Raw genomic sequence first — 24636 nt, 5'->3', positions numbered from 1 at the left:
TAATTAGACTGAATAATTTTGATGGATTAAATTACTGTAAACGCCACAAATTATTTTATTTCAAGGTTTAATATTATTTTTTGAAAACATGATGTTGTGCAAAAGTTCTAAATCATCCCTTACATTTTAATATATTTAGTTTCCTGATGATTTTCTTACATTAGTTTGAAAGGGTTTTGAGCTACACTTCAAGTTTTTTAGATTTTATTATTTTAAACTTAAACATTTTTTTGTCATTTAATAGTCTAATATYAGAGCAGTGCATTAAATTGATAATTTAATTTCAAAACCATCAACAGAAGAACTTAAAGATGCACATTGCAGAGCATTTAATGAACTGAAGAGGAAAAAAAAAGGAACTACATAATTTACTCATATTTCAAGTTCACAAACAAGTCTCCAAACTGAAACTATGGATGTGTGTAATTTTGCAGTATTTGAACAAGAAACCAGACTTTACCTCATGTCTGTTTCTCTGATCCAACACCCCAGCCTAACAGATGGGCCACCAGGCCACACAGCTTTAAACTCTGGTGGGTGGACTACGTCACAGTCAGATTGAGGATTTTCCTCTCCTGGAATGACACGACAGCTTCCTCGTTAAATGATGAAGCAGAATGCAAACAGCAAGATATTAAAACCTAGGAGAAATTATGKATAACAGTGTGAGTAGCCTAATACGGTTAGACAAGTAGAATTTGTAAKCCTCATTCTGTTACAAATTTTATAAACCTTTCAAACCCAGATTGATTTTTTTTATTGAATTAAATGGTTTTAAAGCAGCCACGATCACTACAGGGTGACCCTGCACTGCCTGTTATACACAAACAGTTCAGGGGCAAGGAAGGAAAAAGTACAACAATCCTCCAGCGAGGGGACGAGCAGAAAACCTCCCGCTGAAAACGCAGGTTGAATCAGATTGCCAGAGATTAAAAGCTGGTAAATCCTAAATGAACGGGGAGATAAAGGATGACGAGGGATAGAGACGGGTCGAAGGAGGTCAGTCTGTGTGAAGGGGAGGTGGGGGGGCTCCTGACACAGATTTGCTCCACAGCATCCAGTAAATCCACAAGAGGCTTTATGATGGATCTTAGAGCAGTTTGACAACACGAACTGGAAGACCCGTGGGAAGAGAGAAAAATCTGCTTAAAAACCTTCAAACATCTTATAAAAATCAATTTTTACTTCATTTTCTAGAAATAAAACTCCAGAACAAAGCAAAAATCAAGCATTTRCCCTTTAATTCTATGTCAAACAAACATAGAAATATCAGTTTCACGTCTCTGATTAAAATCATTCACAAAAACCCATTAGAGACAAGTCTATAAATACATTAAATCATTGTTTTCATCAGTACAAAGTGAACAAAAGGGCACCTGGAGCCATAGTGAAACATCGCTTAAAAAAACAAACAAATCTATCACAATTATCACCACCAGTTGATTTGACACCGTAAGACTCTTTGCCCCGTGAGAAGAGCGTCACCTGACAAAGCTGTTACAATATTGTGGTTCTCTAAAACCAAGAACAGGTAAAGCAGTAAGACTGGTCTTCTTTTACGTACAGACTTGTTATTAACAAAGTCATGCAAAATTAATTCAATTCTGACATCAAAACTGGATGAACTTTCTATTCTATTTAAGGCAAAGGAATTAAACTCCTTTCAAACGCATATATTAAATGTGTGTAATTATATTTTTAAAATCAAGTTGAATTCAGAATTATAAATCTTATTTAACAGCCTCACCATAAAGTCAGGAATAAACTTTAATAAAAATCAGGTTTCATATCCCTCATGAAAGGTAATAAAAAAAAACATTTCATTCACAATAAAACTGAACTCTGTACAGTTTTTCTTTTTTTTTTTTGCACAGTGCAGTTACAAAACTGGAAAAAGCCCTTACAATCTGTACATACGGCATGGCTTTTTCTAGCATGGAACTGAAAAAACAATAAAAGCTGGAGTGCAGAATAAATCATTAAAAATTAACAAACAAGCTGATTAGAATCCATAAATATAGCTATAGTAAAAATGATTAAAAACAGGACACCAATTAAAATTACTGTTTGATCATGTCATCCCATAAAAATCTAAATTTCAGATTAAAGTGCCACCTGGTGGTTGATATCAGTTACTGCGGTCTTAARGTATATAAATATACAAGATTCGTTTTATCCCAAAACAACTTTAAAATTAAAATAAACTGCTCAATATCGAACGGACAGATTAACCTACATCTAAAGTTTATTTAGACTCAAACCAAAGCTGTCAATCCTTCTGAAAATAAAAAGCAATTTGGCTGTTTTGATTCCACAGAGTGTTATATAATAGAATACATTTGTTAGATGTTGACAGAGTGCTATTATGCTTTTTGTTTTTACTCACAGATGTCAAAATAAAAGATCTTGGGGCTAAAATAACGAATAGTGTGTTTCTTAAATCTGGTGTTCATATGAGGTTTTATGGGCGCTTCTCCCAGAAATAAAGATTTGTGCACAGATTCCTTCAAAAACAAATATCATACCAACAAGACATTACTTCAAACAATGCTCATATATTAGTTTAAATTTAATCTACGTTGGGATTAATAAGTTTCATCAGTCTCAGCAAAAACCGTAGAGTCCTTCATGGTATATAGCTGCTCCATGAGAAGTGTCACTTCATATTTATTACAGGAAAAAAAATATTTTGGCATCTGTAGGTGAACATAGCACGAGTTTTTTTTTTGATAAATCTCAACCCAAATCTACCCTTTCACCTTCAGAGCATTTTGGCGCATCATGAACGAGGTGGCAGGACGGCAAACAAAGCAAAATGCATCAGCTGAGGGTTAAAAACATGAAACAATTTCTACAACAAAATAAATTAAAAAAAGGGAAAAAATACAAATAAAACCCGTTTTATAATTTTGGGTTAATAGTTACAAAAATGCTTTAAATAAAAAAAAAAAAGTTTTTGTAACTATTAAACTTATACCTCGTTTAAAAACTCCACTTCGGTAGCAAATAGTGCAAAATCTGTCCTATTTTCAGTCCATAGGACCACATTTCTGTCAGTATTCATCTCAGCAGCTCACGTCTGCTGCTTGCTTTCTGTTCGTCGCTGGAACTGAGGAAACTGGATGCCGTACCTGGTCGATTATTGCTCGTGATAATTTGAAAACAATCGTTTGCATAAGCTTTGTGTGAACTTGGAAGGTCAATTCAAGTTTCCCTTCTAACCTTTTTCTTCTGAGAGGGTTTCAGAGGCTCCGCCGTCTTCTCTGGAAAAAAAAAAATTGATATTATCTTCTGCTTTGACTTTAGACCTCGAGCGTCTCGGTGTGATCAACACAAGMTGATGAGACTCACTCTGAGACGGCGACATGTTGGTACTTTTTAAATYTGAGGGCCACGCCGGGAGCTCTTGAGTTTTGGTTACCGCACTGACTGTGGGAGCTTGGTTCTGGGCCTGCAGTCCAACAAATGTAATATATTTAAAAATAAAAGGTTTCAGGTTAAATAACTAAGTTAACGCGATTTGAAAATATTTATGAGGTGTTGTTTCTTGCCTGAGAATCCAATGCAGGCTCCTCTTCGGATTTCTTCTTTTTTTTCCTCCTCTTTTTCAATTTAGCTGCCCCTCCTGAGGGATCCTCTGTGTCTTTCTCATCATCCGATAACTGACATGAAAATAAAATAAAAACAAGGCATTTTAGTTGATTATATTCTGGCACTTTCATGGCAGGAAATGTTCAAGAGAATAAAAAAACACAAAAGCAAATTATCAGGATAATAAAGCCTTAACAGAGCATTAGCTTTACATGCTAATGCTAAGCGTTAAACCTTAATGAGGGCAGYCTGGTCCTTCAGCAGAGAAGCTGCAGCCATCAGCACAGGTGCTTCCTCGTAGTTTCCCCAGTGCTCTACTGGAGCGTTCCAATCAGAGGAGGGATCTGCTGCTGCCACCCCATCTAAAACAATAAATAAATAAATAAATAAATAAATCACACAGATGAGGGCAAAAGAGAAAAAAAAAACACCTCAGCAGATTACCTCATCAAGCAGCTGTCACCAGTGAGACAGTGATGATGACTACTTACTGAATCCTGACCATTCATCATCAACATCTGGGCGGTTCGTCCAMGGCAGCTCAGCTGAATTTGATACCGAGTCTAAGAAAGATAAATCAAAAGATGTTTTTAAAATAACMCATCCAGGAAGTCGGCGACGTTTGCGGCTGCTAATAAAACCAACCTGTGGTGTTTCTTCCCAGCACGGAAAAGGACACGGTTGTTTTCTGAGCGTCGGCTTCGATGCTGCTCCAYGCTGCTGCTGCTGCTGCTGCTGGGGGAAACACATGGAAAGAAACATATCAGGGGAATTCTGTTTTAGCAAACCAGCTTTGTCTTTGCTTTGTTTTAATTAAATCCAGGCTTTACATGCTTTAAAATAAATGAGTGCATTTTGTGTTTATTTTTAGGAAACTGGACAGTTTTGCTGCRTTTAGCCAAAGATCTATTAAGAGAGTACCTGGCTGCTCCTGAGCCCAGGGCTGAGGTTTGGTCTGAGCTCTGTAATGTGCAGCTGCAGGTGTGCGGGTCCACTTTGTTCCCTCCATAGAACCCATCTGAGCTGCGACTTTCAAGGAAACATCAGTCCAGCTGCCGTCACTGACTGGAGCCTCGCCTCTCCATGTGGAGGAAGCTGAAATTAAAGCTTTAGTAACCACTAACGTTTAAATTTAGCACACATTAATGGAATACTGGGTACGTTTAAAGCTCAAAATAACCTTACAGCTGCAGTGAATRTTGTTTGTTACACGTGTAAAATGTACCTGCATTGTTTTTACCAGCTCCACCGGCTGCATCGCCTTTCTTGGTCGCTCTGGATCGTTGGCTCTCTGGAACAAATACAGGAAAAAGTTTTAACCACTGTGTTCATAGATGTTAATATGTATGTTACTAATTTTATGCTTGGCTTAGGCTGCCTAAATTAAACTACTCTATCACATTTAACAAACACAGCGATGTAGTTTATAACCACCATGGTTTCCTTTGTTCCTCTTGAGGGCGACAGGTGGCTCCACGTTGGCTTTTGGAGCTTCTGCACCTCCTGAGCTTCCTGAATCCTCAGAGCTTTTTTCCTTCCTGCGCTGTTGCCTCTTTTCTCGGTTGCTGACTTTGGTTTCCCACACACCTGGTGAACACGAACACACATGCCAAACACTCATGTGCAAGACTTWATATGAGATCTTTGAGGCGATAGTGGTTTGAAAACGAGAAGCTCTTGTGAATTTTTCTGCCAAGTTTTACCATCATCGGGCTCCCTGCCATCATTTGTGGACGACTGTTGAACTGGTTTCACGTCTGGTTTGGTTTTCTTCTTGTTCTTTTTCACCTGAACTGGGGCCTGTACCTCATGTAACTGTTGAAAAAAGATAAATAAAATAAAAATATGTATTTAAAATCCAGTTTTCTTTTGTCGTATATTTATGCCATGACGTAGAAAATCTAAAAGAAACAAAACTGTTTTRTAAAACTGAAACAAAATGTGTTCATCTTTGTGTCTACTCTTGCCAACAATAAAAGTTTCAGATCTCTAAATCTGCCCGTACCTTCCCAGATTTAATCTGTAGGGATATTTTGGAAGCCGCCACCGTCRGTTTGAATTCCTCTTGAGCCACGACCCCAGGCTGCCCATTGGACTGAGTCTTCTATCATAAAGAATGATAAAACAAAACTGAAATATTAGGTACTTTTTTTTGCCAACGTGTCCATTTCAGACATAATATAATAGCAGATGACTGTCATAAACACAGAAAACTACATCCTTTTAATACAGTTTGCACTTAAAATAATCATTTAATAAAGTCTGGAAAAATAAGAACACTAAAACACACTCATTGACGACGCAATTAGAAAAAGCTTTGTTCCTCAATCTTAATTTGTTAATTTTGTATTTATCTTTGTTTTGACTTTCAAACCAGCATATAACTTTTTTCATGTTTGTAGACAAAAAAACTATAAAATTAATTACCTTTAGTAATATACACAAATTTATGTGAATTGTTTTATTATATAAACAAAAAGACTGACAACAATATACGGGACAGTGCATTTTAAATGAAGCTGTAACTGAACAATGGTTAGCCACACATTCAGCCAGTTAGCATCTTGGGCTACATTTACATCGAYTCATGTTATATTTTGTTTAGGAGGTTGAATTTGTTTACTTTTAGGGACAATTCTTTAAAGTCTTAATCTTTGTTGTGTAAACAAAGTGTCGTCATAGCACGCGTGCGTCAAGCTAAATGGTTTTTTGTGGATTGAATTTATGCCTTTAAGAAGCTGAMTCGCTGAGTTACACCAAAGAAAAGCTTTTATTTTGATCGTCGTGATTTGGTGACCTCTCGTTACCTTTTCGGACGCTTTTTTCCTGCTCCTCTTCTTGTTCTCCTCCGGTTTGACACTTCTGATAAGGTCGGCCTTGCCAGGCTCCCCCTCGCCGCTGMGTCGGTCGGCCGGGGTCGGGGACCCCCGTTTCTTCCCGCAGACGCAGACAGCGGCCCAGGAAACGACGAGCAGCAGCAGGAGACCGACGGCAGCCGTGGACAGAATGACCCAGGTCGGGTAAAGCTCGGGCTTCAGACCCAGGTCCACGCCGAACYGGGCCTGGACAAAGCCCTGTCCCGAATACACGAGTTCCTTCAAACGGATGGAGAGCAGCTCGGCTTTCTCCAGCGCTAAACTCTGCAAGTCCCCAGCCATGTTGACAAAGTACGTAAACATTAGCTGTTAGCTTACATTACAAGAACCAGTACGGTGGCCGAGAAGGGTCGGCTAATCAGACTTCTGGAACCCTCTCATTAATGGTACGCTTTGCCTTTATTAAAAATAATAAAAATAATTGTTTCACTCAAGCTGCACCAGAGAAATATTAAATTATAGTTGACTCCCGGCTTCAAATAAAAATAATTTGACTAGGCAATATAAAAGCCAGCACCCAGAACAGCAAAATTATGTTTTAATTTTCAAACTTACCATAAAATGATCCTGATGTACMTTTTTACGTTTTGTTAAGAAAACAAAAACAATCTGACTCATCACTTTGTTTCACTGACTGCATTTATAAACTTAATAAATTGAGTTTACCTCACTCACAACAAATAATATGCAACAAAATATGCATACTGCTTGATTTTATTTTAAGATACAAATATAGCATTGCAAGACAAGACAGTGTCTGTATCGGCCTTTGCAAAAACAAATAAATAGACGAAATGTAACAAACAGTCATGGAGAAAAACACTTAAAAATTTTAAAGTTTTACATGAACTAAAATAATTGCTGTCGATTGAAAACCTTGTCTTTTCATTTATGTTTTATGTTTATGCGTAAATCATTGCTCACGTTTCACATCTGCATTTTTCTAGATGAAAATAAAAGGAAAAGTGTCAAAATAATTTTGTGACTAGTTTACCAGATAACTTCTACTTTTGACTTTTATAAAATAACCAACAACAAGGTGCAATTTGTCTTGTGTTCCACGTCTGAGATTGCATTCATCTCATTTAAAACCTAATCTTTTTTTTATTGTCATGATATGTAAAACCTTAAAATTTATTAGAATATTACTACTTTATACCACAACCTCGTATAAAACAGCATCATCTCAGTTTCAGAAGTCTGCGTCCAGAGTGAATTCACAGTCCATCATGTTTGACATCACTCCAAATCTCTGATACTCGGCTACTCTTTTCTCAAAGAAGTTTGTTTTTCCCTCCAGAGAAATGGATTCCATGAAGTCAAAGGGATTTTCCACATTGTAAACCTTTATAAAAAGGAAAAAAAAATAGATTAACACTAAATACACATTCACACATTTTCCTAACATACAAATAAACATATTTTATTAAAATGTAGTTGAACTTTTTTTAGTCAAGTGATGCGTAAAACATCTAACTATTCTTAGACCTGTGTTATCGTGTTGAAAATATAATTATCATAATACTAAGCTTAACGAGCAATGATGGTGTTTATTTTAGTTCAAACCTATTGTGTGATTAATTAAATGGAATTACCTTGACAAGTCCAAGATCAGTGAGGAGACGGTCAGCTACAAATTCTATGTACTGCTTCATGAGGGAACTGTTGATTCCAATTAGATCAACCGGAAGAGCCTCCGTCAAAAACTCCTGCAACAGGAGAGAAGACAGATTTATTTACACAAATGCATTAAGATTCAGTTCTTTTAAGGAGGGTGGAAAAACACTGAAATTATGCAACTGATAGCAAATGCAGCATGAAACAAAGAATAAAATCATGTCATGTGTTGCAATAATTCCAGATGGGATTTTTAGGTTCCCTCCAAAAAAATAATCTGACCTGTTCAATGTGAACAGCTTTGCTGATAATATCTTTGACTCTTTCCTCWGATGGCTTTTTCACCAGGTAGCTGTACAGCAGGCAGGCAAAGTTACAGTGCAAACCCTGGGAAMGAAAGTAGAACGCATATCAAGACTGCTGACGTAAAAACAGAAAAACACAATAAATGGGACAAAATGTGGAAAGCACTACTTTGTCAACACCTGCACCATAACAAAAATAAATATTGTGTCCCATTTCCTATAACAGGACGATGGGCCTCATGCAAGAACATGCCACGTCAGATTCAACAAACTCTTCTATCTTCAGGAAAAGTGTGTAAATGAGCTGCGTAATTTCCACCTGTTCGTATCAGCTGCTTGTGCACGCGAGAGGAGATTAGCATAATTACCACCCCAAAAACACCATATAAGGCTATGTTTCCTGCCTCAGATACAAGGAAGTGTTCATTCACTAAAATGACAGCGAAAACTAAAAAGTACTTTACGAGTTCAGAGACTGAAGTCCGTCTGTCAGAGATCCAGAAAAGAAAATCTGTCATTTTTAGCAGGTCAGCTGTGGAATAAAAAGAGCTGCTAAAAGTATAAATAACTGTGTTAAATCATTTTCATTCATTCAGAAGACACACCGTCGCGCACCGTACGACAGGTCTGGACCACTCGTAAATTTTGTTCGTATCTGAAAAAATCTTAGAATACGAAAACATTGGTGAATGCCACAAATTCTCCTAAATCACTCGTACGCACAACTTAAGAACAAATCTGTGCGTACGAACGGTTCTTGCATGAGGCCCATTGAGTATWTATTACCAGCTGCATTTAGATYCARGMGGACCTTTCAACAGATTAGTCCACATGCTGTGTGTTAATTTATTTCACCTCATCCCTGCTGATCAGTTCATTGGAGTAGGTCAGGCCAGGCATGAGGCCTCTCTTCTTTAGCCAATAGATGGCAGCAAAGGAGCCTGAGAAGAAGATGCCCTCCACGGCTGCAAAAGCCACAAGTCGCTCCCCTGAGAGAAATGTCCATGTTATGGTTCATTCACCTTAAAAGGGAGTTCCATTAAGCCAATGTTGTTTGTAGTTTTCAGTTTGAAGTTTCAAACGTGTGTTTTTACCAAAGGTGGATTTGTTGTCATTTATCCACTGGAGGGCCCAGTTTGCTTTGTGTTGGACACAGGGCATAGTCTGAATGGCGTTAAACAAATAGTCCCTACAACACAAAAACTAATTAATGACAAAGCATTTAACATCAAAGGACACTGTAAAATAAGTTGACTGCTGATTCCTGTGTTACTGAAAACAGACTGGAACATAGATGTGCGGAGTGAAATCAATACAACAAGGTGCAAGCATGCAGAATAATGTTTATATTATTGTTTATGTTTATATAGCTTGTGGCATCATTATACCTGCTGCAGCTGGGAATGCAACCTATGAATGAGTGAATGCTTAACAGTCTGTGTATACTTTATATAAATTTAGCTAATAGTCCCTCAGACTGTACAAGTACAAAAAAACAAAACAAAACAAAAAAAAAAACAAACAAAAAGAAACACAAAAGTCCTGCAGGTTCACCAGAGCCATCACAAGTTAACTGACCTCTCCTTCAGGTCTCGGACATAAGTGTTGATGAGCATACTGTACATCTCTGAGTGAACAGTCTCTATGAGGATCTGGAAGCTGTAAAATGAACGCGCCTCAGGGAGCTGAACTTCCTGGCTGAACCTTTGCACCTGTTGCGAAGAGAAAAACAACAGTTGAACCACATCGAGATAACCATATTTTTGTCAGGCTGCCACTCATACAATAAGATAACCAGTGGGGCGACTGCAAAACAAAGTATGTTTTGGTAGGTTCTTGAAATACAGTTGAAAAGATTTCAAAYCGATGCACATCCTAACTCGAAATATCACATCTTTCCCTGTTTTAAGAATCTGCAGGTAAACATTTCAGTGCTTGCTCTTACCAGGTTTTCATTGACAATACCATCACTGGCAGCAAAGAAGGCTAAGACGTGGGAAATAAAGTGCTTTTCACCAGGTTTCAAGCAATCCCAGTGCACCAAATCTTTGGAAAGATCAACCTGAAAGACAAAATAAACAATGCAATAAACTCAGACATGATGTGACATAAAAATATGCCTTTGAGAATGCATTTGGTAATGTTGAAACATCTATTTTACACTTTTACAACTGCAATTTAGGCAACAAAATCCAATAACTATGGTTTCAACTTTTTTAAAATGTATGAAACATGTAAGTTATAAAACTCACCTCCTCTACTGTCCAGAAAGAGGCCTGTGCCTGCTTGTACATCTTCCAGATGTCCGGATACTGGATGGGAAAGATGACAAACCTCCTGGGGTTCTCCCGGAGCAAAGGTTCGTCCTCGGTCTCGGAACCACTTTGACACTCGGCATGATGTTYTTTAAAGCCATTCTGCAAAGAAACCGGTTAAGTTTCTTTTTAATTTCTGCTTTGTTGTGAGGTTCTTGGCACGTGCTCTACACAACGGTGCGCACAGCTGCGCTTGCGCACTGCGCAGTGACTGAGTCAAAAACAAAAGGCACGAGCAGGCAAAAGGCACAAATCTTACTTGTTCAAATTAATCTGCATATTTAACACTTTAATTTTACAAGGTGAGCCCAATTTGTCGTATTAATTACGTCATCTCTACAGCCCGGAATTTAGTGTGMGTTACACAAAKATTAGGTTACGAGTTTAACACTTCWATCAAATTGTTCGTTATTSTGTATAAATCATAAAACTTCCAGCTTACATTTAGCCGACCATTTTCCYGAGAGGGTGACCTTTTCGCCGTCGGTGTCATTTTGAAGAATGAAGTTAGCCTCCTCTTGCTAGCTRTACGTCATGACCCTTTAAATGTAGGCGTGGCTTAAACTGACAAATGTAAAAACCACAGCGCCCCCTTGTGGTCACACATGGCATAACATGTCGACAAAACTATTTGGTTTATAGTTGAAAAAAAAAAAAACAAAAAACTAAGACCTAGAAAATTTGACACGTGTCTGTTAATTTCATTTGCCTAAATATTTATATTTTACAGTTTTGTAAAACTGTATTCATTCATCTATCCATCTTCTACTGCTTATCCATGGTTGGGTCGTGGCAACAGGTCCAGGAGAGAAAGCCAGACACCCTTCTCTACAGCTCCTCCTGTGGGATCCCAAGATGCTACCAGGCCCGAGAGAATCTCCAGTGATTTATGGGTCTCTTTCCAGTGGGATATCCCCAGGAAATCTCCAAAAGGAGGCATCCTATTCAGATGCCTGAACCACCTAAACTAACTCCTTTTGTGAAGGAGCAGCGTATGGCTTTTTTACTGTTAAATATTGAATTATTTAGTAAAACAACTCTTAGTAAGAAGATAGAAAACCAAAACTATAGTTCAGAGTAATAAATTCTTTAATTTTACATGTTAYTACATGTGACGTTTTAACAGTAAATTATATCATTGTAGTTTAAACATGAACAGTAGAGACATTTTTCTGTTTCAACAAGCTCAACAAAAACAAAATTATCTCAAGCAATGGAATTCATGCAAGCTGACAAAATCCTGCCATTACACTGGGATGTTGTGTACCCCCAACCGAAACACATCATTTGTGCATGCCCATGTCGAGTTTTCAGACTTCAGCATAAAGACTTGATGGAAGGCCATTGGTGGATCCTCATCTGCCTGTAGTAGGAGGAAACAATATTTTTAAATAAAACAGCTAACCACATTGATCTGTTATGCGTCTACATAGTATTTCTTCAAAAACACAAGTGCTTTAGGACAAAATAAGAAGGGGTCAGTGGGAGATACTGTATGTAGTTGTGTGTTGGATACGCTGAGTGCATAAAATTTTATGTAATCCAAGATAACAACACAAACTTGTCAACTATAAATAAAAAAATCAAAATAAATAAAATAATAAAAAAGACAGAGTTACCTGCAGCTGTCCAAAGACCATGATAAGGATGCAAGAATCCATAGTTGGTTGGAAGTCTTGCTCTGTGATGATGTGCTTAATGCGCTTGAATGGCAGGCTCTGTAGATGAGAAAGGATGCATATATGGYATATTAAATGAAAAAACGGAATTATTTGTTACTGATGCAGACAAAAGAAAAAAGTGAAAATGTTCTTTACAAAATAGGAAACTTAATAAGTGCATAATAACACTGACCCAAAGAGCAAAAATAAATTGAAAATATAAACTTCAGGTTGCAAGCAAACAAGTAGGTGACGATCAAAAACTATTTGTAAAAACATACTTACTACTAGCTTGTTACCAATGGCTTCTCTCCCCTGAAACGGTGAGCCTTCCCAGGTCAAACAGGCATTAGGAGACTGGAGAAACAAATTTACCACACGTCACTGTATTGCATCAGTGTCGGATGAGATTTRTTGTTTATTGGTGTTGTATTAAAAAAACTTACATATAGGTTAGCAAGTCCCATCCTGTTGCTGTTGTCAAAMTGATTATAATATTCATGGACAAAGCCTTCTCCAATCTTCTGCCATATCTCTTTGTTGCAAGTCATGTCTGAAACTTAGGATCGGAAAGAGAAACGTATGTCAAGAATAAAAAAACATCTGCAAGTCAAACTTAAAGTCGTATAAAAGTCGTGTGTTGAATACATGAATGAATGAATAAGATAACTGCAGCAGCTTGAAATTATAAGATGTCCATTTGAACAAAAACTGATGTTTTATAGTCAGTTTACTTTTCTGCAATGAACATTATGAGCATATAAAGCACCATTTGTAAACAACCTGTAAATGCTTTCATGTTTAAAATGTTTATTTGAACTACGCATGCGCAGAAGACTACATGCAAATCGGTCAAATCATACATATCAGTCACAGTGTTAAAAAAAAGATACAAATGAAGTTTAACGGTGCTTCAAGTCAAAACTTCTCTTAAAAACTTTTTTTATAACTTTTCCTGCAGTTTAAAAAACACGATGGATCATTAGCCAACAGCACGAGACGAGTGAAGTACGGTCAAGCTTTTTTTTTTCCAGAAGTTTTTTCACCATTTTCGCCAAAGATTTCTTCATAACGCTCACCTCTGGAGGAAAGTAAAGCTTTCGAGAAGCACCTAAGACAAAAAGTACTTTACCGTGTTCGTTAGTTTAGCTTATTTTATCCAAAAGCGAGTCAACAAAATCGAGGCTGAGTTCCCGCTGCTTCCTCTAAGTGGTGACAAATTTATGACATCACGGCAAGTTAACCAATCATTTGCCCCGCTTCGGTGGGTCCGTTCCTTTTGTGACTCTGTCGCACGAGTTGGTTTTACGTTTAGGTTAAGMTCCACCCCGCCTTCTCGGCGCGCCGCGGGCGGATAAATGGTGCGGACCCAGCTAGTCCGRCAAYACTTTTCAGCTTTTTATGTTTACGWCTACAAGAACCAGGCAAATACATCAAATGCATTTAATTTAATTCCTAGACAGGATTATCTATTTTTTCTAAAGTTTATCTCTTTCTACACTTGAGATATCCACAATTTTTGATCTCTCAACAGTAAAATAATCTGGTTTAGAGCTCCAGTTTCATTCTGCCATGTCCAAGCACATTTATTAATAAACAAAAACCTTTTATGTAGAAAATCAGGCAGGCAAACAACAATGAAATTAAAACAATGAAAAAATCGTCCTCTCCATTCTCTAGATCCATACTTACAACACAAAATAAATCATTTTAAGTTTGACTTAAAAATGTTAAATAACATACCAAATATAAACTTAATTGTCTTAAATATATTTTAATAATTATTTTAAAAATGTAAACCAAAATCAACACGTTAATGCAATAACTAGAACAAAGTTTTTTTTTTTTNCTACAAGAACCAGGCAAATACATCAAATGCATTTAATTTAATTACTAGATTGGATTATGTATTGTTTTTTTTCTAAAGTTTATCTCTTTCTACACTTGAGATATCCACAATTTTTGATCTCTCAACAGTAAAATAATCTGGTTTAGAGCTCCAGTTTCATTCTGCCATGTCCAAGCACATTTATTAATAAACAAAAACCTTTTATGTAGAAAATCAGGCAGGCAAACAACAATGAAATTAAAACAATGAAAAAATCGTCCTCTCCATTCTCTAGATCCATACTTACAACACAAAATAAAACATTTTAAGTTTGACTTACAATGTTAAATAACATAACCAAATATAAACTTAATTGTCTTAAATATATTTAATAATTATTTTAAAAATGTAAACCAAAATCAACACGTTAATGCAATAACTAGATCACAGCAGTGAATTTTGCTGCCTTGCTGACATTTTGAGTTAGGATCCAACATTTCTTCAGCTGTAAATCAAATATTCATCCGTGGTGCTAAACAACCAGTTATTTGTGTGGCTTGCAAAACTAAAAAAAACCAACAAAAAATCTAATCATTGTGCCTGTGCTTTTTTTTTTCTTTTAAAGCTGCCATCAGTAATGCAGAAAATTGCAAATTAATAGTCATCAACAGTCAGAGATATAAGGCTTGATAAAAAGTGAATATTTTTAAATGGAAGACAGTAAATGCTTAATTAAGTAACATCAATATTGCTCAAAGACATACAGAAATACAGATCAGCCCAGAGCAGCGTGCAGTTCTTTACAAACATCAGTGACAAGAATGTGATTTATAAAAAAAAGGGGGTTAATTTTTCAAGCGTATCTAAATATCTTAACAGCATCTTCTGATGTACCATCTTTAAAGTCCTATTACCAAGCAGGATGACTCTGTCCAGCTGATTAAAACATCTGACCCATTTTTCTCCACAAAGCAAATCTGAAAGACATAAGACCCTTTTAGGCACTTTAAAAAATCATGTCGCTACAATTCAGTGCTTCAGTGCCTGGAAAAATGACACGGCCAAAAGTGTCGTACGCCCTCACGCAACGTTCAGCGAGTTGATCAGAGAGCTCCTATTGCTTCGTTTTGAGTCTGTTGCACCGTTAGATCCTCTTCAGTAGGATGGCAGTAAACGTCTGCACAGTTTCACCAAACAGGCCTCTTGAGGTTAAAACCGAGCTACGTTTTCAACGTCCCGTCACTGCTCCGGCTGCGACGTGAAATAATCGTCTGTCCGGAACACGCTGGGCATCTCCTGGCGCTGATGTGGCGCTGATCTCCGTGGGCTGGCCTGCTTCTGGGAGTAAACAGACATGTTTYAAACCTAATTAGCATCAAATCCTGAATCTCAGACAATATAAAGCTACAAACTAACAAAGCATTAAATAATTCTTACGCTTAGGAAGCCTGGGACAGTCACTGTGCGGAGGATCTTCTTAAAAGCACTCGGTAGTGTTCCCAGTTCTCCCTCTGCCTGCTTGACCTGCTCCTCCATTGCACTGACATTGGCCCCCACCATCTTTACAAAGGYCTGCAGGCAAAAGAGAGGTACAAAAATCAGTTGTGAGCAGAAATTTTGTTTTAAAGTAGTCAATTCTTTTTTTAGCTTTGCTCAGAATACAACATGATCAAATACGTTTCTCAGATCTGAGTTTTAGAGACCTTTCACATAATCTAATGTCATTTATGCCCAAAWGTCAACTTGATGTAGGGATTTTRGCACAYTTRGCTGACATGCATTCACAAACAAATKTAGATAAACATAYCTGCAATGCAAACAACCACTGTTACAAGACACTGTTTTAGTCAAACTTATGGAACTCTTTAGTTCTTGCTTTCTGTAGGGTCACAGGGGAAGCTGTGCCCACTCCCAGTGGTCATGGTTGCTCGTTAACACTATTTATTTGTTACTTTCTCATTTTTAAAGCTGTGCTCATCTGTATGCTACGACTGTCGGTTCAACTGTTATCGCAAGTTACTGATCAACATTTATGAACTCGTAACTTAATACTGGAGTTACATGCAGTAACGTCTGGTTTTTGTCACTGTTGTGTGAAGAAAGTAGCAAAAGTCTGCTGCCAGCCAGAAAAGCAGAAACACATTTGTAACCCAGTCATTTCTTAAAATACTTTAGGCCATTTACCCAGCGAGATTTCACACTTATTAGTCTGAGAATGGTGGACAGGATGAAAACATAAAAAGGAGTAAATGGCCTGTTATGGACTAATTATCTATCTGTTTCACATGTTCAATGTTAATCTGTTTGTCCAGACATCAGGACTCCGCAACGGACTGACCTCTCTTGTTTGATAAGACACTCTTTGAGCTGGGAGCCCTGTGATAGGCTGGAGAGTACATTGGGCGATCTGTGATTGGTTATAAGCACGTCATATGATGTTATCATGGTGTATGTTATCGGCTGTGTCCGCTGACGTGTCAGTGACAGGCCAACAGGGCTTCCTGATTGAGTCCTGTCTGTTTGTCGCTCAGAATTATATCATTATTTACGACCATACACGCAGACTTTTCTAGCATTATTCCAACGTGTTTCTGCTTTCATGCGATGACAGAAATTGGCGTTGTCAAAATGGCGGCTTCAAGGACCGGAGGACGGCCCGCAGCGGTCGATTATTTCTCTTGAGATCCACCGGAACATGGAGGCTGGAGAAGCTGACCTGTTTTTTGTCTGCTGATCGTGTCCGGGTTTTGTGATCTGTCATACCTCGACCGCTGTGGGTAGTCTTTGGGACTGAAGCTGAAAAAGAACCTGTCTGTCGACAGAAGCACGGTGAGCTAATATTTTCATTACYGCCTTATGCTAAAGAGCTACGGCTAATTTTTCGGCCCACACACATTGAAATTGTAAATTGTTAGTCGCTGGTCTGGTTTTTCTGAGGCTGAATTGACACTAGCCGAGGTAGATTATGGGAGCGTTTTTATTCCATATCGAGTCAAAACAGGGAGCTCAGCTTTCTGTTTTAATGTAGCCAAGAGGACAGTATTGCTGTCTATGGTGAGTGTRGGCAGGTTAAAAAATGTTTAAACTGCTGAGGGGAAATGTTGTTTTTCCGTCTTKTTTCTATTTGAGRAGACATTTTGTAGGCTAGGAGTCATTCCAAGTGACCGCGGTCCCGACATCTCGTTATAGCATGTCGTTAGGTAGGGCACTGGGCCCGAGTTTTCAGCCAAAGAATGCGACCAGCGGGTTTTCCTTTTGAGCACAGGTCATGATAAACAAATATGGCGCTGACAGCCGTGAAAAAGGTGTCTGCGGGTAYGGGAGTCTTGATAAGTTGGTTTCCCGGACGGTGGCTGTTTGGCCTAAAGTATTTTAAGAAATGACTGGGTTACACATTACTTCTCCTGTAGAATAGTTGCAGTGTTTAATCTGTTCACAGACTGAAGATGGTTAAGGAGGATATGTTAAAAACCACTTCCTATCAATCTAAACATTTGAGATTTAGAACATTGCACACACATTTTTTATCACTTTTGATTCAGAATCCTTAAAATAACCCCTTACCTCTAATCTATCAATTCTTCTGTATATTTGTCTCATTTCCTCAGACTTCTGTTGGATTTTTGGTAGATTTTCATTTACTATTTGCGAGGTATCATTACGTATCTAGGAGCAAAAAAGAAATCCAGTTCAATTAGGCTTTATACTTATGCTCTGTTGTTTCTTAAACTGTTAATGCTTACCATATCCAACATTCCCACAAACTCATCCACTCTCGTCAGCATTTCTTCTAAGCTCTTCTCCAAGTACAGGACCTGGATGACAAAGAGTTGCAAAAAAAAAAAAAAAAAAAAAAAAAAAAAAAAAAGAAAGAAAGAAATGTACTGTACATTCAGCCTAAAACGATTGATTACTTTAAGCTTGCTTCAGAGTCATGAGACAGCTTTACCAACACACATGACTAGATTTAGTTGAAACTTTGTGCTTTTAAATCTATGTGAGAAACATAACTACAGGCTTAAAACATAAGGGCCCTTTGTTTTCCGATGAGGACTGCCTGGTGTCATGCCTGTCCACTTAACCAATTAAACAAATAAAAACACAGTCACTCAGGTAGAAACTTGGAGAGTTTTAAGTAATCCAGTTGGTTATTATAATGGTTTAAACCACTTTCTTTGGAAGAGAGAAGTTAAAATTACAGGACAACCTGAAAGCACCCGCTTCAATAATATAAACAAAACTAGCATGTAACGCTACCTTAGCTGATGTGCTCATTTATGTAACTTCACCAACCTCTTCTCCAGCTGCCGCTTTGATGTAGGACGAGTAATCGAGAGCTGTTTGTCTCAGAACGTCGTCGTCCTGCTCCGAGTCGCGCTGCTCGCTTGTGTCAAGCTGAGCCGCCTCGTTCAGCCGCGGGTTCAGTGGGACGACGTTAGCCGCCGCCGCCGCCGCTCCGAAGCTCGGGCTATGCGACACGGTCCCGCTGCTCAGGATGTCGCTCACCATGGACAAACTGCTCGCGCTCTGGGACACTATGCCGCTGTCCGTGCTTATTTCCGCGCTGGACTCCTCCAGAGGAGACAGAAGGCCCACCCTGTCGACCCGGAGATGCTCCATGTCGCTTGTTTTTGTGACCCACTAGTGTTTATGCCGAGACTAGTCAACTGACTTGGTCACGTGAGCCTCACAGTGGACGGCAAACCGCGAAGGTCAAAAAGCTCGGAGGCTTCAGAACATTTGGCAAAGCTCATGAAWAATAACCACTTCACTCGCTTATAGTTTTAAAAATAAAAACAAATTTTGGTTTATAATCAGAACATGTACAAACACACATATGTAGAATACAACCATGTTCAAATAACTACACTATGATTTTGAATACTATGATTCATGCTATAAAGATAAATTCATTCATTATCTTTACCTGCTTTTATTTTCTGTTTCCAGTGCCATAAAATCATTAAAGATAATTACAGTTCCAGCTGAATTTCAGCTCACCTGGGCCTTTTGAGTATTTTGAAAAGTGTAGTTGTATCAAAGCAAGCTGCTCCTGCCAAAACAGGTCTTGTGTGCTGTCATTGATTGAACAAGTTCTGTTGAAGGGATAGAGCAATTCTAAAATGTGTTCCTTTGTTTGGTTCTTGAAGTAACTGGACCGATATTAATGATAGTTTCCTTCCCTGTAGACTGATATCAAGAGTCACGATTTCCTGGATTTTTGCACTCATAAGAACTTTCTGTGACCTCTTCTGCTCTGAAAGTGTGATGAGTCAGAAAAAGTTTGTATTACAGGAATCCTTAAGCTTGTTGTTTTCCATTTTCCTCCAATGTGACATTCAAATATCATCCAGCAGATGGCAGCCAGGATCAACACGACCTGCAGGGTTGTCATCCAGGATAATCTGTGATAGGTCTTCATCACATTTCAACATACATAATAAATGCAACTTGAGAGGATTTTATTTGGATAAATCCAGCATTAAATGCATGGATACACGAGCAGATACCCCCCCCCACCCCCAACAGATTTTGAAGTTCTTTTTAGTTTCTTATTGTAGTTCACTCTTTAATTATTTGTTGATTTTAATCAGTTAACACTAATACATCTGCATACAATCCACAAATAAAAGAAACCCCCACCTCCTAACGCACACACATCAGCGCCAAATCTGCTTTTAAATGCGGGAACCTGTCGCGTGTGCCCTTTTTCCTGCCAAAACAATGATCACATGCGAGTGTTAAGGATGTTTGTTCTCCCGCTTAGCCCAAAACGTGTCGATTGGCGGTGCAAATTAGCCTGATGTCAAAGATCTATTAGCCGTTTAATTAGTTTGGCCTCCTGAGTAAACACAGCAAGCAAACATTCATTCTCAGAGAGGTGAAAGAAGTTTGCTGCYGCAGGGCCTCGACACAGGATGAAGGTGCATTCCTGCTGAAGGTTTGCTGTTGCTGAAAGCCACGTGATGAAGTGATGTCTGATGAAAGGGATTCACCCTTCTTTTAGTTTTTTGTAATTACGCTGTAATAACTAAATTAAGCTTCTGTGAAAGACTTTGATACACTTTATTGCTTATTAAGCGATTTAAAACCCCCACATGCTGCATGTCCTTAGCTTGATGTCACATTCTCTACAGTAATGATGGCTTAAAAACACCAATTCAAAGCACTTTTCTAGTTTGTATAAAATGTGAGATAGAATAATTTATTTAACAAGATACAAAGATTTGATCACAATCATCATGGCATAAAAGACATAATAAAACAAAACTTATGTTTACCAGAAGATAAGAAACAGATTCACTCTTTCAAGATGTCCCGAAGCAGCCCAGAAGTTGGTCCCAATAATAATGATGAAAAAGGATCTAAAAAAGTGGTCATAAAGAAATGGTTGTAGGTACATTCAGAACTCTATTCTACAGTCAACTAGTCTAAAACAGTTTGTTCYGACGCTTCTACAGAACACATCTTTGCATACAAGACAAGAAAACAAAAAAAATACGATACTATTTATATTTATATATATATACACACGATCATTGTAAACTTCCTATTATCATTCATGTAAAAATCATCAGAAGTTCTGTAGTTGCTCGTATTTCTCTGGCTTGTTCCAGTTCAGTTTCTGAGCAGCTGGCGTGTTTGTTTCTCTATCTGTAGTTATTATAGCGTAATGACGGTGCCATCCTCCTCCACCCCTCCCTTGGGAAGAGCAAGACTGTGACGTGGGTCCGTTTTCAGAGAGCTGAGGATTTTGTGCAGGCTGCCATTGCTGTGCCGGAGGGCTGGGTTGCTGCTGTGATGCAGAGGCTGTGTGTGCGGCTCGCTGTGTTTGGACTGTTGGTGCTGGTTGTGTTTAAGGTTCAGGTCTCTGTGCAGCTGGAGGCTCAGGCTGCTGTGGTGTTGCTGTTGTTGTTGTTGGTAGTGATGGGATCCTCCGTTCAGACTTGTCTGTGACTGGAAGGAGGCGGTGGAGATCACAGAAGATGGACGTGAGGGAGGGCTTGGAGAAGTCGTCGGACCTGACGTTGTCGTCGGAGCCTGTTGGTGCGTGCGAGACGCGCTGGACGCCAAGGACGCGTTGGACCGCTGAGACGGCCGTTTGAGGCGGCTCTCGATGACGATATCCGCGTCCTCGTCGCTCTCCAGGTCATCGTGGTAACCGTGCGCTCCAGGGGCCGTCTCGCGCGCCAAGGCCATCGACAGACTGGGGTAACTGGTCGACCCGCCGCTGTCAGACGACTGGCCTGAGCTGCCGGAGATCCTGCTGCTGCGGACCACGTTGTTGCGCTGGTTCACTGGTTTGACGGTCACGATCAGGTTGTGGCTGTTGGCGATCATCATGTCCGTCACTTGATCCAACGACTTCCCCGTCACTTCAATGCCGTTCACCTCCAGCACCTCGTCGTTCACCGCCAGCAGCCCCGTGCTCTCCGCCAGCCCTCCAGGCACCAGCCGAGATATGAAGATGCCTGGGACCTTTTCCAGACCGTGAGGCGTCACGCGGACGCTGGTTCCGTCTCGGATGTAGAAGCCCAGGGGTTTGTCGGAGCCGTGGCGATACAGACGAACGCGGCGGTGAGATTCGGGCAGGATGTCCACGTCGATGATGGAGGAAACGGGCCGAAAGTCCTGCGGCATGCCGATGCGGATGTGAGGGCGCTTGCGGTTGACGTCGCTGTTGCGCAGCGTTACCACGGCCTTCTTCCTGCGGGTTATCGTGTTGTTGCCRAAGTTACTGTAGTCGACCTCCTCTGCAAGCAAAACAAGACAAAAAGAAATGAAGTCTTCTGTGTTTTATAGAACCAAGTGAAAGCTACACAATTTTTACAAATGAGAAACACATTTTTAACAATCTATCATCACGACTTCAGCACTCAAGATTGATGCTGACGATTTTATATCAACAAATCCAAACTATGYAAGAAGAGAAACACAAAAACACGTCAGCAAGTTTCACATGCTGCTGTCTCCGAGAGGCGAGACGCTTGTTGAGTGTTTGTAAAAGCTGCTGAGTGAGCGGAGCATTCCTCTGCTGACAGAGGTGACCCAACCCCCGAGTGCTACCAAACAGCAGCTGCACGGACTTCTCATTTCTACAACACACAGGCACATACTGCAACATCATGCTCAAAAACARAAATCTYGAGGGGCYTTAAAAATACTCGACAATACAACRTARAAAGAAMTGACCTTAGAATGACACATTGTGGTAATCTCAGCCACAGCATCATGTCGCCAATCAGGATTTAGAGCCGTGGAACAAACAGCTTGATAGTGGTCTAGATGACCACGTTGATGATTGAGCCACATCCTTAAGATAAGGCTGCCCCTAATGAACTTATTTATAAACAAACAAGTTGGAAAGCTAAGTTTACATTAAAATATCATATTCCATAACAAACTGCATTTCTTCAGTGTTTGACAAAGCAAACGARAGGCAGTGGGATAAACACTTTGCTTTGTGGGGACTAAATACTTTGATATCTGTCTAATCTTCCCCTCTCAGGCGAACAGGAAATCTGCRCTCAGTAAAGCCTGATGTGACAGGAAGTGCAGGTCCCCCAGCGGGAGCATCAGCTCCTGCACCTCCATGAGTCATGTTTGCCCTTTAGAGTGGACAACACCGCATCAGATTGTCTGTTTAGTTAGGGATCTACTAATCGAGTTGTCCTTTCTCAAAATGGGGTCCTAAGTCAAAAAAAAAAATAAAAAAAAAACTCAAACAAATCAAATCTAGGTCTGACACATGGGTAATTTTGCTCTAGCAACTCCTCCTCCTTCAGCACTTTGTTGACGAAGCAAATCTCAACGACAGGAGAAAAGATATCGGGTATAGAGTGTCTGGAAGAATTTGTTGCGTGCTTGTGGTGTCAGAAGAAAGAAATGAGGCAGATCGARGGAGTCGACATAAACCACAGCACAGACAGGAGTTACAAACACGGCAGAACTGTCGGTGTTATTTAATATTAGGGAAATGGTTGATTAAAGTCTCCTGGTGCAGAATTCAACAATAATAAGAACTGGGATTGTGTGGAAAGGTTATGAACAAYCTTACCCCTTTGAATAACCTCAGTTTGGAAAAAGGAAAGTGTAATTCTGACCCGACAGACAAGCTAACAGCTGCAAGTGAAGCTAAGGGTAAAATTCTGCTGACTTAAAACAGTTTTACAGAAACCCACTACAAAAAATATGAACTGTCACTGTAAAAGGCTCAAAGTTAAGCCATCATGACGATTTAAAAAAACACTTCTACAAAGGCAGGACATTATCAAACCTAAAGCGTGCTGCTTTTTTWAATTTATTTGTTTTTCTTTGCATGTTGCGGCAGAAGCTGATCTGATTAAATCCAGACAAGGCATTTTGCTACGAGGCAGGAATTTCTGCCACAAGTGCAAGTCTCTCCTGATGGGAACCACATTGGCGAAGGGTTGCAGCAGAGTCTCGTTTAGCGCAACACCCTGCCTTCCACACCCTCACCTTGGTCTCAAACCAAAGCCACAGCCCACTGCAGGCCACATCACCGGCGCTTATTGTGGGACGGAGGGTTTTTCAGGGTGAAATCCAGTGAGTGCAGCTAAAACGGCGCTCTCGGTGGGTAATGTTTTACAGCTGTTCAGCAAAACCCCATAAGAAGCAAATGTTGGTGTAATTTGTTGAAAGTAACTTACAAATACAAAGGCCCGGGGTGTGTCTGATCCTTGTGCAATCACTAAAGAGGAAAGYTAAGCTCAGCAGGTGTTTAAGGCACTGCTCATTACACTCATCAAAACCAGGAAAACAAGCTAAAGGAATTACAAATCATAAACTCATTAAAATCCCTGTATGTGTGCTAGTCTACACATTGGACTGCAAAGAGATGGAGGGAGAGCAGAGAAAACAACTCATTTAAATGACCCRTTTCACATTAGGCCTTTAAGTTGTTGTTTTGTTTTCACAACTTTTTAATTAGCAGTACGTCAGGAAACCACACAAGTCAACTCAACTTGGATGTCTGAGCCGTTAAGTGAGAACATTCTTATTTCTCCTCTTTACAAAACTGTAGCAATATGTTCTGACATATCTTTGTCGCACGGATCTACTCTGTGCATAAAAAGCAAAYGGAAGAGGTTTGTAAAGTCAAAGAGAATTTTGTAATTTTCTCCAACAGGGACTGCAAAGTGAGCTAAAGCTAACCGGCTACCTATGACTGCAGTCAAAATATACCGTATTTATTCGTGTATAATACGATCTCATGTATAATACACTCCCCCTTTTGAGCTTAAAAAGCATAAAAAGTTTAATCTTCAAACTACCTCCAATTTCATACAGACTTCAAGATTTTTCAGCCTTTGCGGTCTTTATACATATCAGTAAAATGATCATTGGACTGTTCATTTTRTTTTAACAACATATGTACTAAAAGGTATTTTGACAACAAATATATTTCAGCTGTAGCAGCAT

General features: G+C 39.2%; 5 protein-coding genes across 8 annotated transcripts in view; all 5 read right to left on the bottom strand.

Annotated features, from left to right (window-relative positions):
- Window positions 1-1224: 1224 nt before the first annotated feature.
- On the bottom strand, window positions 1225-6821 carry mtdha (metadherin a). 3 transcript variants are annotated; one of them, XM_014005883.1, is made up of 12 exons: window positions 6399-6821; window positions 5597-5692; window positions 5295-5406; window positions 5026-5178; window positions 4817-4882; window positions 4513-4686; window positions 4237-4326; window positions 4083-4154; window positions 3826-3953; window positions 3552-3662; window positions 3352-3451; window positions 1225-3263 (listed from the first exon to the last, which is right to left on the bottom strand). In XM_014005883.1, the coding sequence occupies exons 1-12, from the start codon at window positions 6768-6770 to the stop codon at window positions 3205-3207; spliced, it is 1533 nt and encodes a 510-aa protein (XP_013861337.1). In that variant the 5' UTR covers window positions 6771-6821; the 3' UTR covers window positions 1225-3204. The 3 variants fall into 3 exon arrangements, with proteins under 3 accessions (XP_013861337.1, XP_013861336.1, XP_013861335.1); XM_014005882.1 differs by having other exon boundaries at window positions 4237-4323; window positions 5597-5695; window positions 6399-6820; XM_014005881.1 differs by having other exon boundaries at window positions 5597-5695; window positions 6399-6819.
- Window positions 6822-7088: 267 nt separating this feature from the next.
- rrm2b (ribonucleotide reductase M2 b) lies at window positions 7089-11249 on the bottom strand. Its single transcript, XM_014005884.1, has 9 exons — window positions 11147-11249; window positions 10642-10806; window positions 10335-10451; window positions 9968-10101; window positions 9484-9578; window positions 9245-9378; window positions 8367-8471; window positions 8063-8176; window positions 7089-7812 (listed from the first exon to the last, which is right to left on the bottom strand). The coding sequence occupies exons 1-9, from the start codon at window positions 11195-11197 to the stop codon at window positions 7660-7662; spliced, it is 1068 nt and encodes a 355-aa protein (XP_013861338.1). The 5' UTR covers window positions 11198-11249; the 3' UTR covers window positions 7089-7659.
- Window positions 11250-11770: 521 nt separating this feature from the next.
- On the bottom strand, window positions 11771-13599 carry LOC106515850 (nuclear transport factor 2). Its single transcript, XM_014005880.1, has 5 exons — window positions 13498-13599; window positions 12812-12924; window positions 12651-12722; window positions 12324-12422; window positions 11771-12067 (listed from the first exon to the last, which is right to left on the bottom strand). Exons 2-5 carry the CDS (start codon window positions 12914-12916, stop codon window positions 11951-11953), a joined length of 393 nt encoding a protein of 130 aa, XP_013861334.1. The 5' UTR covers window positions 12917-12924; window positions 13498-13599; the 3' UTR covers window positions 11771-11950.
- A 764-nt stretch (window positions 13600-14363) lies between these two features.
- Window positions 14364-18942, bottom strand: bloc1s4 (biogenesis of lysosomal organelles complex-1, subunit 4, cappuccino). 2 transcript variants are annotated; one of them, XM_014005879.1, is made up of 5 exons: window positions 18487-18942; window positions 17937-18008; window positions 17758-17859; window positions 15631-15765; window positions 14364-15528 (listed from the first exon to the last, which is right to left on the bottom strand). In XM_014005879.1, exons 1-5 carry the CDS (start codon window positions 18811-18813, stop codon window positions 15433-15435), a joined length of 732 nt encoding a protein of 243 aa, XP_013861333.1. In that variant the 5' UTR covers window positions 18814-18942; the 3' UTR covers window positions 14364-15432. The 2 variants fall into 2 exon arrangements, with proteins under 2 accessions (XP_013861333.1, XP_013861332.1); XM_014005878.1 differs by having other exon boundaries at window positions 14364-15531; window positions 18487-18926.
- A 1421-nt stretch (window positions 18943-20363) lies between these two features.
- Window positions 20364-24636, bottom strand: part of pard6gb (par-6 family cell polarity regulator gamma b) — a 29199-nt gene continuing 24926 nt past the window's right edge. Inside the window, exon 3 of the mRNA XM_014005877.1 lies at window positions 20364-21947. Coding sequence (XP_013861331.1) covers window positions 20857-21947 — 1091 coding nt within the window. The 3' untranslated portion in view covers window positions 20364-20856. The remainder of the gene's footprint in view (window positions 21948-24636) is intronic.

Source organism: Austrofundulus limnaeus, unplaced genomic scaffold (genome assembly GCF_001266775.1).
Source record: "Austrofundulus limnaeus strain Quisiro unplaced genomic scaffold, Austrofundulus_limnaeus-1.0 Scaffold32, whole genome shotgun sequence".
Taxonomy (NCBI): domain Eukaryota; kingdom Metazoa; phylum Chordata; class Actinopteri; order Cyprinodontiformes; family Rivulidae; genus Austrofundulus; species Austrofundulus limnaeus.
The sequence above is the reverse complement of the archived record's forward strand: the minus strand, read 5'-3'. Positions and strand labels throughout refer to the sequence as shown.